Genomic DNA, 16,205 nt, shown 5'->3' on the forward strand with positions numbered 1-16,205 from the left:
TACGTACTTCTCTGTATGAAGCCAATTCTGGATTTTCTAAATTATGTGTATACATACTTTTCTTTCTGCTTTACTACTTCACAGGTCATTAAAACCAGCAATTCTTCTTAATTTGAAATCAAGTCAAATAGCAAATCAAAACATACTACATCAGATGCTTCTTCCACTTTAAAAATATTTGACCTTGCCCTGGCCACCTGGTTCAGTTGATTGGGACGTCATCCTGTACACCAAAAGGTTGCAGGTTCGATTCCTGGTCAGGGCACATACCTAGGTTGTGGGTTCAGTCTCTAGTATGGTAGGCAACTGATCAATGTTTCTCATATTGATGCCCCTCCCTCCCCAAAATCAAAAACATATCCTTGGGTGAAAATTTAAAAAAAAAAAAAAAGTTTGGCCTAAGCTTTATTAGTCAACGTAGTAGGGAAAAACCATCGAAATGCATGTGGTCATTTGCCCAGATGGGCTATTCTAAGTTTCCTTTTTTAATCCTCACCGGAGAATACTTTTTCCATTGCTTTTCAGAGAGTGGAAGAGGAAGAGAGAGAGGGAGATAGAAACATCGATGTGACGCCTGGCCAGGCATGGCTCAGCGGTAGAGCACTGACCTAGGATCCAGGCGGTCCGGGTTTGATTCTTGGTCAGGGCACATGCCCGGGTTGTGGGCTTGATCCCCAGTTGGGGGCGTGCAGGAGGCGGCCAATCAATGACTCTCTCATCATTGATGTTTCTATCTCTCTCTCCCTCTCCTTTCCTCTCTCTGAAATCAATAAAGATATGTTAAAAAAAAAAAGAAACATCGATGTGAGATAGTTACATTGATTGGCTGCCTCCTGCTCGAGCACTGACCCAGGCCTGGGATCAAGCCTGTAACCCAGGTACATGCCCTTGTTCAGAATCGAACCCAGGACCCTTCAGTCCGTGGGTCGATGCTCTAACCACTGAGAAAACCAGCCAGGGCCAGATGGGCTATACTGATGAGGGCAGAAGAGTACACTGGTTAGGAGCACAGGAGATAGAGCTGACAATTCCAGCTCTGCTACAAGTTAATTTGATAGGAAAGTTTTTGCATTCATTAGATCAAGATTCATTGATCTACCTCACTGAGCAGATGGGAGGGTACAATGACATCTGTATAGCACCCAGCCAATATATGCTTAGGACATACATGCTCGAAACAAGCACTTTATCATATGGAACACTTAAATAGTAGATCAGAAAACAACATACACTGTAATAAGCTTTTCTGCCTAATATTAAATATCACCTTTTATTGTACTACAGAGAAAAGTCTGAAAAAAAGCATACAATTTTCAAACCATTTATTTTTTTGTGTGCAATGGTTATTAACAAGTCTACATAAGCTTACGATTCCAATGAAAAGAAGTGTTTTCATGAAAGCTTCAGGGCTCAGTTGTATGTCATATAGCGAGGAGTAGCACTGAATTTGGCATAGGACTTAATGACCTTATTTACAGCTTCCAAGAAATCCTTCTCAGTAGCTATTTTTCGCCGTGCTCTGATGGCAAACATACCAGCTTCTGTGCAGACACTTCTAATCTCAGCACCTTTCAAGCAAAAAGAAAATAGGCTTAATTAAAGCAGCCTGGACAGACAGACCAGCAAATATAAACAAGACCTTTCAACCTACCAGTGCTATTTGGACACAGTCGTGCTAACAATTCAAATCTGATATCTCTTTCAACACTCATTGAACGCGCATGGATCTTGAAAATGTGAGTCCGACCCTAAAAATAGAGAATTGAATACTATTACAATGGAAAACATCACAGGAAGAAAAAATTTCAAGAATCCTGTTTCTAAAAAAGAAATTATTTTCTTACCTCTAGATCAGGTAAGCTAAATTCGATCTTCCTATCCAATCTCCCTGGCCTCATCAGTGCTGGATCCAAAGTGTCAGGTCTGTTAGTAGCCATAAGCACTTTAATGTTGCCTCGAGGATCAAAACCATCCAGCTGATTAATCAGTTCCAACATCGTTCTCTGTACTTCATTGTCACCTCCAGCACCATCATCAAAACGAGCCCCTAAGACAAAAGGAAAGATCTCTCCAGTCACAGGAGCACTATGCATAACCTGAAAGTACTACAAATCTGAGCTCAAAGCATGCCCCAGTGCAACTGAATATCCAGGTTTAAGCAACTCCTACAAGACCTGCCTGCTTTACACAAAACAAATTAGAAAGTGAATCTTTCAAAAGACTCATCATAGATTTATTTATCGTAGGATCCCTTGAAGTATTTTTTGAATCCTCTTTAAGGAACTTTTGTTTTTAAATCACTCAAAAACACCTCCATTGTTTAACACAATGTACACAGGGACTAGACAGCAGAATAAATGCAAACTTCAGCCCTATAATGTGAGAAACTGCCACACTCTTCTACATTTCTCAAAACTGTCCTTAAAAATAAGGCTAAAGCCCTGGCTGGTGTTGCTCAGTGGTTAGAGCGTTCACACACACTTCCACAGCACACCAAAGGATCCTGGGTTCAATTTCTGGTCAAGGGTATGTATCTGGACTGCAGGTCTGATCCCCAGCCTCGGTGGGGGCGGGTGGGGGAGGCAACCAATCAATGTGTCTCTCTCACATCAATGTTTCTCTCCCCTCTACCTCTTCTGTCTCTCCCCCACCTTCCTTCCCACTCTCTCTAAAAAAAAATCAATAGAAAAAATATCCTAGGTGAGGATTAACAAATAAATAAATAAAATAAACCAACAGTAAGGCTAAATCAATAATACAGTAGAAATATAACTTACACTATCACACTATTTTGAATACATTAGAGTACTCTCAGTTAATGTCTCATTTCAACCAAAATAGCAAAAATAAAACAAAACAAAAAAAGCCTTCAAATATATATTTTCATTTTTAAATTATATAAATACATACTGTTTATTAATGCATTATGTGTATTACAACACAAAAATGAAAAATTAAAAAATTAGATTAAAATTAAATATGAGGAAAAATTTTAGTATTTTCTTTCTGCACCCTAATACTGTTTTATACACAACTCACTTTGGAAAGCACAGCTTCAGAGCATCCTGACATCCATCATAAGGCTTATTCCAACAATACTATAAAAATGACTTCAGAGTCACCACACTGCATCAATATACTACGCTCAGGTTAACTACTTGAAGACATTAACTACAGGCTGTCCAAACCCAACAACATCCATCCAGTATAAAAGCAAGTTCTAAGTAACCTAATCAGAGTCCCCAAACAGTGTTACAAGGTCCACTATATTTTCAAGTCATTTTTGTCACCATGTTCCTTAAATAACAAATGTCTGGACATATGACACTTCTCCAGCTAGTAAGTATTATTACTTTCACAGACTATAACAATAGTCAAGGCCTATAGAACAGTTTAGTTTTCAAAGTTTATCACATTCATTACTTACTTTAAAGCTCTCAAAAACCCATGAAATAAACAGGGCAGGAATTATCATACCCTTTATAAGATGAGCAAACTGCTGATAGCTAAAATGACTCGTCTAGATTGCACAGCTAATACTCTATTTCATTACATCTATGAAGCCAACAGTAGCAATATTTTATGTACACTTTATGAAATACCACCACCAATAAAATTATGCCCCAGTGAAGCTGTATCCCAAGTTAGGAATTGTTAAAGTGTGAAAATGTGTTGTATGAATAAAATTAGGAAAGTACAAAGACTTTGAGAAATAGCAATGCTATATAGCATTTCTTTTTTCCTTTATGGTATAGCCCTACTGTTTATCAGATCTGTGGCACCAATGTGCCAGAGCTCACAGAAGAGTTGGAATTAAAACTTTTACAAGATGAACCTATCATACTACTTTAGGACTCTCATGAATCCCAACCCTAAAGTAGTTCTCTAAAATACCATCCATACCTCCAATAGCATCAATTTCATCAAAGAAGATAAGGCAGGCTTTTTTTGTTCTGGCCATTTCAAACAGCTCTCGAACCATTCGTGCCCCCTAATGAGAAAAATAATTTGTTAATTCAGAGTTGGTTTTAAAATCTTTAAAAATATATTAAGAAGTTATACTCGAAACTTTTCAATATTGCTAACAGTATTCTCAACCATTATTACCTAAGGCTTTTTCCAAAAAACTGAAGTCTGTTACCTATTCCATCAAGTTAATCTAATTAGCCTCAAATTAACCTTTTTAGCCTTAAGTAATTTCATGATTCCATACCTAGTAAATAGCCAATAACTATAAAACCCAAAGAGGTCAAATTAACATTTAGGTTAAATAAAATAAAGGCACAATTTCAATCAGTAACACTTGAGGAAATAAAAGCATCTGATTTATCACTTGGCATTTCTGATCACTGAATTTGATTTGTAAGTGTTGCTCAAGGAATAAAAGTACTATACCGTATAGCTCAATTCCCAGAGCTCCTTTTCTAATTCTTACTGTAAGTATTCTAATCATTAAAGTTGCAGATATAATATATACAGCCCTAGACTTACTTTCTAATGAAAAAATGTGTGTGTGTGTGTGTGTGTGTGCACGCACACACACATAGACAGACACTCCAAGTTCCCTCTTCCTCATTAGACCATAAAAGGCTGGCCCTAAAGTAAAAGCATACTTTGGAATGTATTCATCAGGCATTTCTGGGGTATCTCTCTTATAAACCAAATCTGTAGAAAATGTTGTCTTTCTGAGGAGGAAGCATGATTATTAAAAATCTTAAGCAGGCCCTAGCCATTTTGGCTTAGTGGTTAGAGTGTCAGCCTGTGGACTGAAGGGTCCCAAGTTTGATTCCAGCCAAGAACATATACCTCGGTTGCAGGCTTGATCCCCGCCCTGGTTGGTGCACGAATGGGAGGCAACCAATTGATGTGTCTCTCTCACATCGATGTTTCTCTCTCTCCTACTCTCTCTGAAAAGCAATGGAAAAAATATCTGTAATACTGTCAACAATAAAGATAAATTTTTAAAAATAGAAAATGTTTAAAAAGAAAAAATATCCTTGAGTGAGGATTAAAAAAAAAGAAATGTTAAGCAGTTATTTATTTCCAGATGACTACAAGGGAAGGCTGGTGGCTTCTACAACTACAATCCATCAGTCAAGAAATTTCGGGTCTCAATCTTTTGATGTGAAACTGCCATTTTAATTTCATCCCTGCCTTATATATCTTTTACAGAGCTACATATTCTTTGATTACAATCAATTTACTTTACCTCACCAACGTATTTCTGTACAAGTTCAGATCCAATAACTCGAATGAAGCAAGCATCAGTCCTATTAGCAACTGCCCGAGCACAGAGTGTCTTGCCTGTACCCGGTGGACCAAAGAGCAGCACACCCTTGGGAGGCTCAATACCAAGGTTAACAAACCTCTCTGGCTGTGATGGAGACACAATTTTTATCATTATCACTTTTGTATAATAAAAATAAGACTACTTCTACATCAATATATTTAAACCAAAATTATTAAGTCCACAATCTATATACTTAATCTAAATACGAACTTTACTTATTCTAAGGTATAAGATGTAAACTAGGCTCATATCAATACATGAGGCTGAATGGCTTTTAAAGGCATTTCTACTATCCAGGCTCAACAAATTTTTTTCCCTAATTTTAAAAAAATTACAGTGTTTAAAGAACAAAAGTAGTTTCTGGTATTTAACATACTAGTTTTCTATCGTCCCAAGCTTACTTTGATTCCATTTAAGCTCATTTCTTCTTGATACCATTAAAACACACGGTATCTTCTACAATAAGCTATAATATATTTAACATACTGCTAAAAGTTATACCTCAACCTCCTGTGTCACTTAAAATAGAAGATCTTTCTTTTTATGAATAGGCTTGACCACTCAATCCTTTTGCTTTCTCTTCTGGAACTTACCAACTCTCCATACCTTGACCCTCTATCCCCTCAAAAATTTTCATTAAGGAAAATATAAACCTTAAAAAGCTACCTTATGTATAGGCAAGTTTAGTGCACAGTGTACAAAAGGTTATCATACAAAGAAATTTTAAATGCAACAGACTCAGTTACTTACATGAAGTAGAGGGGTTTCAACTACTTCTCGAAGTTTCTCAATCTGTTCCTTACAGCCACCCACATCACTGTATGTGACATCAGGTTTTTCCTCTACCTAAAAGAGGGAAGAAAATGTACAACATATAGCCACAGACTTTTGCATACTAGTCCAAATATTCTATCTAATAGAGCTGACCCAATACCCTAAAAGAAAAATCAGACTTATAGCAAGTAAAAATTTTTTTAAATGGAATATACTGCCCAGTGTTAGAACCACTTGCTATATTATTTATGATACTAAATGAGAGACAAACTAGTAAAGACTAAAAAAGACTTTCTCAACTGAAACATGGTTTTAAAAATTTGGGCAAATCAATATATACCCACATATTAACAGTTTATAAGTTAAAGTTTAAAATTTTTTTGAGATGGATGCAGCTGTATTCTAAGTCATGCCATTTCTTTTTCCCTCCATAGTTTCTTACCTGCATCATGGTAACTGTTGGGTCAATCTTAGGAGGCAGTGGAATGTGAATTTGATACTTATTTCTGTCCACACTAAAAGGGTAAAAAAAATCCTCACTCACACATTCAAAAAATGTTCTAAGTGAGTTATTACGCATTCTATACACATTAATTGCATTAATTCAAACCTCATAACTATCTTAAAGCAAGTGCTTCCTCCACCTACACCATGTTACCTTAAAAAGACTGGCAAGCTCAACTCTCAAATTCTGCACTTACTTTGAGTATAACATTTGAAGTCATTCATAAAAAGCCATAGTGGGAGTGGGGAAAAAGAGGAAGATGGGAGGTCAGGAAGCGGGTGCACAAGAAAGGATCTTCAACTGTAGTACTCTGTTAGATTATTCCTTGGTATTCCATGGCAACCAGTAAGTACACTCATTCAAAAGAAAGCCAAGGGTGTGAATGCGACATGGTATCTTTAATGAAAGACGAGTATTTATTGTAAGTAGAAATCTTACCCGACTCTCATCCCTTCTTCAATGTCAGTAGGTGCTACCTGATCACTGAGGTCGACCACAAACTTGGCAAACTGCTTCACGTTGATAATGTACTTCGGGTCCTCTGAATCAGCATTGATTATCTTTGTACATCTAACACAGCAAAAGACTTGATTAGAGTAAGGAACCTAAACCACTAATAACGAATTCAAGTAACTAGAGTCTCCCCTGGGCATGCAACACACTAATGAGCAGGTGTAAACTAGAACTGCAGAAACTGGGCCACTGTTAAAAGATCCTTTTCTATAGAATATGCTCAATCTCAAGGGTCCACCTAACTTAAGCCAAGCCATAGAATTTTCAAAAGATACATACCCCTAGAAAATTAAACCCAAATATTTCATCAGTAGGAAGTTCTCTAATTTCTTGATTTTCATAACTATATTCCTTTATTAGTGATACTTCTATCTTAAGTCAGCAATTTTCAACCAGTGTGCCACAAGAATTTTTAAAACATGCAATACCTGACTATTTAGTCAGGGGCACTGACTTCTTTTCCCTCACATTGTCAAATAAAAGAAAGACAACAGCCAACACAACAATAGCCATCCAGTGAGAATGAATCAAAATCATACCTTTTTTTGTCAGATCAGCAAAAATATATTTTTTAGTGTGTCACTAAAATTTTAGTAATTAGTTTGTGCGCCATGAGATGAAAATGGTTGAAAACTGCTGTCTCAAGTTACTCTCCTTTTTATTTTCCCTATCAGAAAACAGTCATTGTCTTAAACTAAATAATAAATGTTTTTCCATTCTTTCCTGAGTTTATAGTTCAAATCCATTTTTGTTGTTGCTACTTTTAACTTAAATGTATTATTTCCTGTGTGACATAATGAAGGCAAATTTGTAATAGTGCGTACACTATATAGAAAATACTCTACTGCCTTTCCTCTTCTATATTATTTGTCTACTGAAGAAAAACAAAAACAGAAAACAGAACTCATGTTACAACCCATGTCATAAGTTGTGACAGAAAATACAGGGAAGTACAAAACTATCTCTGGGGTATGTATGTAGGTAGCACAGAAAGTAAGGTAAAGATACTTTGTCCTTGAGGCATAACTGTGTGAAAGACTCTGTTTCCTGTTCCTAGCCAAGGTCTACCAGGAGGTAGAATTATATATATAAAAAGTATTTATCACTACTTTACCCGACAGATCCTGCCAACACTATATGCATAGATATGGATTTTTTAATCCACAGCTGAAAAAGTAAAGACTATACAGGGACCTCAACTTCCAGAATGGTGAAGTAGGGGCCTTCGAAAATATACTCCTCCTTGAAAGCAAAGTGAACACTGGCAAATACAGTCAAAAATTAACATTTCCCCAACTCTGGAAATGGGGAAGGAGGAGTTGCAGGAAGCCCAACCCTCAGAGAACTGTCACTATGTGGCCTGTCTGGCAGTTCAGGACTTGTGTTTATTTGACCTGACTCAGAGCTCACTCTGTGTTAATACCCCTACCCACAGGGCAGTTGTTGAAAACAAGCAGAGACAATTATTTAACATCACAACTGTCTGAGGCAGCATTATACCATGTAGGGAACAAGAGCCTGACCAAAATATTTCAAAGGAAAAACAGCAATGATAACAAACCCTGGGGAAAGGGGAAATCTGATTTCCAGATCTAACATATTACATTACTCAAAACAACATCTGTAATATGGTCAACAATAAATTTAAAAAGAAAAAAAATTTTTTAAAGTTATTTCCACCAAAAAAATATGTGACAAAAAGAAGTAGGAAAGTACGGCCCATACATAGGGAAAAAGCTGTCCACAGAAACTGTCCCTGAAGAAGCTTAGACACTGGTCTTACTAAACAAACACTTTAATCAGTATCATAAAATTTTTTTTAAAAACTGAAGGAAACCACGTTTAAACAGTGGCTTAATGAGTGTATGGACATCTCACTAAATAGAGAATATCAATGAAGATAGTAATTAGGCTGAAACAGTATTTGGCTATAAAAAAGAAATGATGTCCTGATACATGCTACAACATAGATGAATCTTGAAACATTATGCTAAGTGAAAGAAGTCAGAAACAAAAGAGCAAACATTTATATGCAATATCCAGGATAGGCAAACCCATACAGACAGAAAGTAGATGAGTGGTTGCTGGGAGAAAGGGGAATAGGAACTGCTAATAGGTATGGGGTTTCTTTTTGGGGTGATGAAAATATTCTGGAAAGAGTAAAACAGAAGTCATCAAGAAATACTGGGGCAAGAGGTGGGGTGGTGTAGTGGTGGTGATAACTTTAATGAAAATAAGGAGGGTGGGGAGGCGAGAGGGAAAGAGTGAGTAAGGATAAGTGAACCTGTTGCTGAAATCCTCCAGCCTTCTATCTCCACTGTTCTTCTAAAATATTGGAGATTACAGACAACAGGAGACTGAAAACAACTGATCTGGGAAAAATGACCATCCAAATGCAAAGATCTAAAGATACTGACAATGCCCTTGCCAGTATGGCTTAGTGGGTAGAGCATTGGCCCATGCACCAAAGGGTCGTGGGTTCGATTCCCAGTCAAGGGCACGTACCTGGGTAGTCTCTCTCACATTGATGTTTCTCTCTCTCTCCCTCCCTAAAAAAAGAAATCAATGGAAAAAATATCCTTGGGTGAGGATTTACAAAAAGTAAAAAGAAAAAAGAAATAAAGATACTGATACTAAAGATTCCACAGCTAAACATCCAACCATACACGGAATAGTGAAACTTAGAATCAACATGCTTTACTATTGGATCTAGAGCTTCTATAGCTTTTTTGGTCTCCCACTAAAACCAAAGCCCAAAGTAAGATTACCAGACATCTCGCATAGAGGACAGACACCAAACAAGCAAGGAGAAAAAAACACCTCAGAGGAAACAAACCTTCCAATTACCATTAATTTGCTTAAAGATGAAAACATACGACAACCATAATATGCCAAAAGAACATTCAAAAAACAACAAAACACATACAATAATGGAAAAAAGAGTTCTTGGGTATTAAAAACTTGAGAAGAGTAATAGATGAAAAATCAACAGAAGGACTCAAGTACAAAGTTAAGAAAATCTCATAAAAAGTAGAGAAAAATAAAAAAGAAAAGAAAAGCAAGAGAGAAAGATTAGTACATTAGAGGAGCAATCCTGATGGCCTAATATCCAAATAATAGAAGTTCAAGATAGAGGACTTCTATTATATTTCAGACTTCTGTTATCTGGATATTAGAAAATGGAAAGTATGCTCGATTCGGCAGCACATATAGTAGCACTGGAATGAACACTGTCAACAATAAATAAATTTTAAAAAACATAATGGAAGACACTAAAAATAAATAAATAAATTAAATTGGGACAATACAGAGATTAGCATGGCTCCTCCGAAAGGATGACACGCAAATTCATGAAGCGTCCCATTAAAAAAAAAAAAAAAAAGGAAAGAAATTATTCAAATAGTTTCAAGAAAATGTGCCACACTGAAGGACATGAGCCCAGCACCATGGATGAAAACAGACCAACACCAAGGCACACGTCATGAAATTTCAGAGCAAGTGAGAACAAGAGGAGACACTACAACTTTCAGAGGAAAAACAGGTCACATATACAGGACTGGGTATCAGAATGGCTTCAGACTAACACTGGAGACAGAGGACAATGGAACGATGCCTTCAAATTTCTGGAGGAAGAATTTTATACCAGTCAAGACATTTTCAGACATATGTGGTCTCAAAATATTACCTCCAAATGACCCTCTTTAGGAAGCTACCAGAGAATAAAGCCCATCTAATGAGAGTGAAAGTAAACCAAAAAGAGTTGGTACACAAGCAATAGGAGAGAGGCAAAGGGAAACCCCAGAAGTCATGGGATGATTGTGATTCAAGAGGAATGAAGGGCAACTGGTCAAACTGAAGGAGGGCAGAAAGTGCTGGGATGACGCCTTCAGGAAGATGAACCCGAGAGAATACGTGATATTGATGCAGATGGCGCACCTGAGGTATACATGGGAAAACCTGATGGACCTAGTGCATTTGAAGAGCAATTTAGACAATCAGGAAAAATTGAGGGCCTGAGTTAGTAATATACATACAAAACCAGGCTAATGAAAAAACAAGACAATTATGACAAGGAAAACAAAAAGTGGTACAAGAATGGAAATGTAATCACAGTTTACTTCTTGGCTCTTTGTGAAAAGGGTTTACTTAGCCATAATTATAAAAATACTGAATACTGATCTGACCTAACTTTTTATACAATTATCTTAGGAGTATGTAGGGATAGGAAGATATACAGCAGGATTAAGAGGACCAAACTACTTTCAGTAGTTATGTATGAGAAAGGGGCAGTGGACAGTGAAGATGGAAAGAAAGATTTTCACATTTGCCCTGCATTTTTCTGTATCATTTGAATCTTTTATATAATTATGTCTTCACCTACTTCTTGAATAAATGTTTAAGGCATAAAATTTTAACCCCAAATACTTTTGTAGAAAGATTTATTTACTTGGAATTTGGAATAAAAATCCTTTATGAACTATCGCATTATACCCAAGACTCTAAAAAGTGCCTGTAATAGATAAAATAAATTTCCATAGGACATACCTCGCAACCTGTAAAGGCTGTTCACTCTGGAGTGTTTGTTTATCTGCAGCCAAATCCCAGAGTGCTGGTGGGGCCAGGCCAGTGTCAGACTCTTTAATACCTACGTAAAGAGAGATTACAAAATTCATTAAAAGGTAATACATCACCCTAAAGCAAGCTTTCTCAACCTCTGCACTACTGACATTTTGAAGTGAATAATTTGTTGTGGGAGTGTGCTGTGCATTATAGGATAGTTAGCAGCATACCTAGACACTAGCCACTAGGTGCCACTAGCACCATCTCCCCCTCAAGTTATGAAAATCAAGAATATCTCCAGACACTGCCAAATATCCTGGGGGAGGGGGGGCGGGGCAAAATTGCCTCAGCTGAAAACCACTACCCTGAAGTAATCACAAGCCAAAAATTTAATACCCTATTTGACATTTTTTGTGGTAAAATACTATAAAACTTCACTTCTCAAATTCCCAAAAATTACTAGGCAATAGCCCACTTACTTCAAGCAATACCATGTGAGATCATATTTTTATTTAATAAGAAACTTTAACTTATTTATTAGAGTTTATTGAACTTGGCTTTGACGAATAGAAACATTCCTTGCTTAAAGGACGATGTCGTTTCTTAACTGCTTGAGAATTAAACTTGTTTGTAAAAGGTAGTAAAAGATTATTAAATGAGACCCAATTTCTTAAAAGACAGGAAGAATAATAATGTCTAAAAATCTATAATTCATGAAAGAGCAACATTTGTATTTAAAATCCTTTGATATAATTAACATATTACATTTAGAGAGAGGAAACAGGAATTAAAATATATATACCAGTGAGCTCATTAATTTTCTTGAGAAGTTGTTGAATGTCATCTTCAACCTGCTTGATCTGCCTAGAGTAAGTGCTCTGACCCTAGGAGATAAAGATCAGTTTAATGAGAGTATCAGGAAATTATCAATTTATTGAACTACAAAAACATTTAACAGTTCATACATTTCAAGTACAGAAAACATTTGTGTAAATTATTTCAAATATCTTTCTATAGAGTTCCACACTTAATTACAAATAGTATAAAAATAATGTATAAACTTAGACACCATGAATATTAATACTCTGATCTATTCTAGATAGAAACTGTAGGAAGGTAACTTTATTTCAGTTAAGATTACTATAAACTTCTAGACATGCTCTTCTAATTATTCTGGAAGAGCAATACCAATAATAGTTCTTATTTCAACATATAACATCTGTATTTTGTAGACACTAAAAGGACTTACATAAGTTTTCAACAAGGCAATATCACCCTCATCCAGAGCTGAAAGAAAAGAGATAATACATGAGATTCAAACAAAAGAAATTAGAGCTAACAATTCTCTGTTCAATTCAAACCTCATTAGTTGAGTGAGGAAAAATGTACAAAGTTGCAATGATGATATAAATACAACCTTCAAACAGTACTTGGAATCATGGATAATTGGGTGAAGACAGATTAAAAGAAAAATACACAACACAGATGCTGGAAAGTCTCAAAGTGATGTGATCCAATAAAAACAGGGAGGCCAAAGAACAGTTTGAGAATCAAAACAACTGGCACCAGTCCCAAGAAAGTCAAGCATTTGCTAAGTAACCTAGGAAAAAACATTTAATCTCTGAGCATCAGTTTTCTCATCTGAAAAACAGAGATAATGGCTTTTTCTACCATGTGAGAGACACAGTCAGAAGATGACTGACTGCAACCTGGAAGAGGGTTCTCTCACCATAACTCAACCATCAAATACATTCATCCAAGAAAGGAAGTCCTCTGCAGTGAGTTCATCTTGCATGATAAAGTTAAATCTAAAAATACATAGTTTATAGCAAAAGCACATATAAAAAGGAATTACTTCCCTAAGAATTAAAGTCTAAGGTCCGCATGGGTTCCCAGATCTCCACTATCCAGTAGTTATCAGCCACTGACACTGCCTTAAGATGCCTAAAATAAAATTTAAAATTAAGAAAAAATGACTTTACACGCTGGCCGGGTAATTCAGGTGGTTAGGCTGTCATCCCCAAACAGCAGATTTTGGGTTCAATCCCCGGTCAGGGCAATACAAGAAACAACCAATGAATGCATAAACAAATGGAACAACAAATCAATGTTTTTTTCTTTCTCGTTCTCTCTCAAAAAAAATCAATGAGTAAAGAAAAAGGAAAAATAGAGGTAATAATTTATCCTCACAGTGTTGCTATAAAGATCAAATAAAATATGGATGAAGATCATAAAATGCTATACACGCATTAGGCATTAATTGTATCCAAGGGATAAATTTATTAATACTTTTACAGAATAATACCCAAACAAATACACAGATGAAATGTTAAATCTGCGTAACTAAGTTTTCCATTAGGTGACTGAGTACCTCTGAGGTTTACAGTGCCCTAAAATATTTTCAAAGGAAAGAGCAGAATATGGGATGAAAGTAGAAAGGAAATGCCCTTCCTTTGGGAGGAGGTTGGAAAGAGAGGAAAGGTTGCTAGGAGAGGTTGAAGTTGTTTAGGAAGGGAAGAGTAAGGGAAAAGAAGAAAAAAACACCATAAGAATGCTTTAAAATTGTCTATAAGGAACAAAAGAAGAAAATAGCATAAAGATGAGACTACGTAAGGGGCTACTGGGAAGAAATTATGTACGAAAACGGTGTGCGGCTCTCTCATGCACTGTGGGTAAAAGTGGTACAGTCTAGGAGAGTAATTTGGCCCTATCAAAATTACAACTCCATTTCTAAAATTTATCCTACAGCTTGTGTTGGTGCATGTGGTGAAAGTTATATGAAAGAGGTTACTCATTTCTTTATAGTGGCCAATAGAATGGGAGAAATCTAAATGTCCATCAATAATAATTTCATACATTACACCCAGAAAACTGGAATACTATGCCAATGCAGAAACACACAACACTGGCTCTATATAATGATATGAACGTATCCCTAATATATGTAAACACTGAAAAGCAAGATGTACAGTATGCTGCATTTATGTAAAAAATAAGAGGAATATATAAACAAAATTGTATATGCATTGAAAACGTCTGGAAAGATAACGCAAAATGGCACCATTAGTTGCCTCCGTGGATAGGTGGGTGGCTGGGGCCAAGGATGAGGCACTTGTCAATGTATCTTTTTTTCTCCCTTTTAAGTTATATGTATGTAAGTGTATTATCTAGTTAAAGGAATGTTTTTTTAAAGAAAATTATGTTTTGGGGTCCTGGCTCCAAGCTGTCACACTTAAGGGGGCGCAGGGACAGCAAAGAGGATTCAGGTGACCACGCACGGCCAGGCGGGGTTAACTTTTCACGGCCCGCAAGGCCAAGCAGGGTGCGCGACTTCTTCAAGACCTGAGAGCTGGACGTGAATAAAAATGTCGATCAGCGGAAAATGAATATAGAACTTGGGGCGGGATGAGAGAGAGAGGAAGGGCTGGCAGGTTAACCCAGCCTCAGCCCCAGATCAAATCACCAGCGGCACAAAAGGGAGCGAGTACCGAGCTCCGGACATGAATCCAGGCTCTCCTCCCGGGCGAAGCCTGGTCCTAACCCCGGCGCGGATCTCCTGCCCAAGTCAACTGACCTCGGATAGGCTTGTCTTCCTTCTCCTCCTCTTTGGTTTTCCGCTGATCTGCACCGAGGTAATCCGGCATTTTAGAAGATCCAACTGCCCAAACTGCAGAGTGATTACACAGCACCTTAGCCGCTTCCGTTGGTGCTCCTCTTTTTCTTCCCCCCCGGAAGTAGAGCCGGCTGGGCGGGCCGCTTTACTCCGCGCACTGGAGGCGGAAGAGAGGCTTGGGAGACCCGCGCTGACGTCAGGGTTGTGGTTATGGGAAGGAGGAAGAATTCCGTGAGAATGGAACCCTGGCCCTCGCCTGGCCGAGCTTCCTTGCGCAACAGATTTCAAGACCAACCGTGGCCCAGTCGCTGAGTTTAAATCCTGATTTAGTTATTTATTTACTCTGTACTCTTCGGCAACTTCTTTACGTATGCTTTAATTATCCCTTTACTTCACAGTGTATGTGGAGGCTTTAAATAACGTTTATCATTAAGTAACAGTATATTAGATATGCAATAATAGTGGCTAGATCTACAAGTACAGTGAAGGTAAACAGCAGTTGTCATTAATTTGAGTTAACTAGGGATGAGGAGGTAAATGGTTTCAGTTTTTGAGCCTGCTACTAAAGCAGAGTGGTACCATCCTGGTACAAGGAAGTCAGGGGAAAGAGCATGGTTTTTTTGAAAGAAATGAGTTTGGGGGAAGAGTTTAGCCCTTCTGAGCATTAGTGGGCACAAAGTGAAAAGGCAATGTACAGGAAAGGAGAAAATATTACTAATCATATGTGTGATAATGGTTAATATCCAAAATATATAATGAACTACAACTCAACAAGAAAGCAAACAACCAGATTTTTAAAATGGGGAATGGACTTGAATAGACATCTCTCCAAAGAAGATAACATAAGTGCCCCACAGGCACATGAAAAGATGCTCAATGTCACTAGTGACTGGAGAAAAATTAATCAAAACCATGAGATACCACCTTATACTCCATTAGAATGGTGACTA

The 16,205-nt window shown here is 37.2% G+C and overlaps 1 protein-coding gene and 1 pseudogene across 1 annotated transcript; one reads left to right on the forward strand and one right to left on the reverse strand.

Annotated features, from left to right (window-relative positions):
- Nucleotides 1-1,305: 1,305 nt before the first annotated feature.
- On the reverse strand, nucleotides 1,306-15,346 carry PSMC2 (proteasome 26S subunit, ATPase 2). The gene is made up of 12 exons (XM_016219594.2): nucleotides 15,217-15,346; nucleotides 12,892-12,929; nucleotides 12,445-12,526; nucleotides 11,628-11,727; nucleotides 7,008-7,139; nucleotides 6,507-6,579; nucleotides 6,041-6,136; nucleotides 5,210-5,374; nucleotides 3,904-3,991; nucleotides 1,845-2,047; nucleotides 1,652-1,748; nucleotides 1,306-1,568 (listed from the first exon to the last, which is right to left on the reverse strand). The coding sequence occupies exons 1-12, from the start codon at nucleotides 15,284-15,286 to the stop codon at nucleotides 1,411-1,413; spliced, it is 1,302 nt and encodes a 433-aa protein (XP_016075080.1). The 5' UTR covers nucleotides 15,287-15,346; the 3' UTR covers nucleotides 1,306-1,410.
- Nucleotides 10,354-10,452, forward strand: LOC148092254 (U6 spliceosomal RNA; annotated as a pseudogene).
- Nucleotides 15,347-16,205: the final 859 nt, after the last annotated feature.

Source organism: Miniopterus natalensis, chromosome 10, assembly GCF_054644295.1.
Source record: "Miniopterus natalensis isolate mMinNat1 chromosome 10, mMinNat1.hap1, whole genome shotgun sequence".
Taxonomy (NCBI): Eukaryota; Metazoa; Chordata; class Mammalia; order Chiroptera; family Miniopteridae; genus Miniopterus; species Miniopterus natalensis.

Excerpts from the sequence above, each read along its gene's own strand:
- PSMC2 (XM_016219594.2), bottom strand. The coding sequence starts at position 15,286 with ATGCCGGATTACCTCGGTGCAGATCAGCGGAAAACCAAAGAGGAGGAG. Across the intron at positions 2,048-3,903 it reads TGAAATTGATGCTATTGGAG|GGGCTCGTTTTGATGATGGT; the intron begins GTATGGATGGTA and ends CTTTTGTCTTAG. Across the intron at positions 1,569-1,651 it reads ACTGTGTCCAAATAGCACTG|GTGCTGAGATTAGAAGTGTC; the intron begins GTAGGTTGAAAG and ends TTTGCTTGAAAG.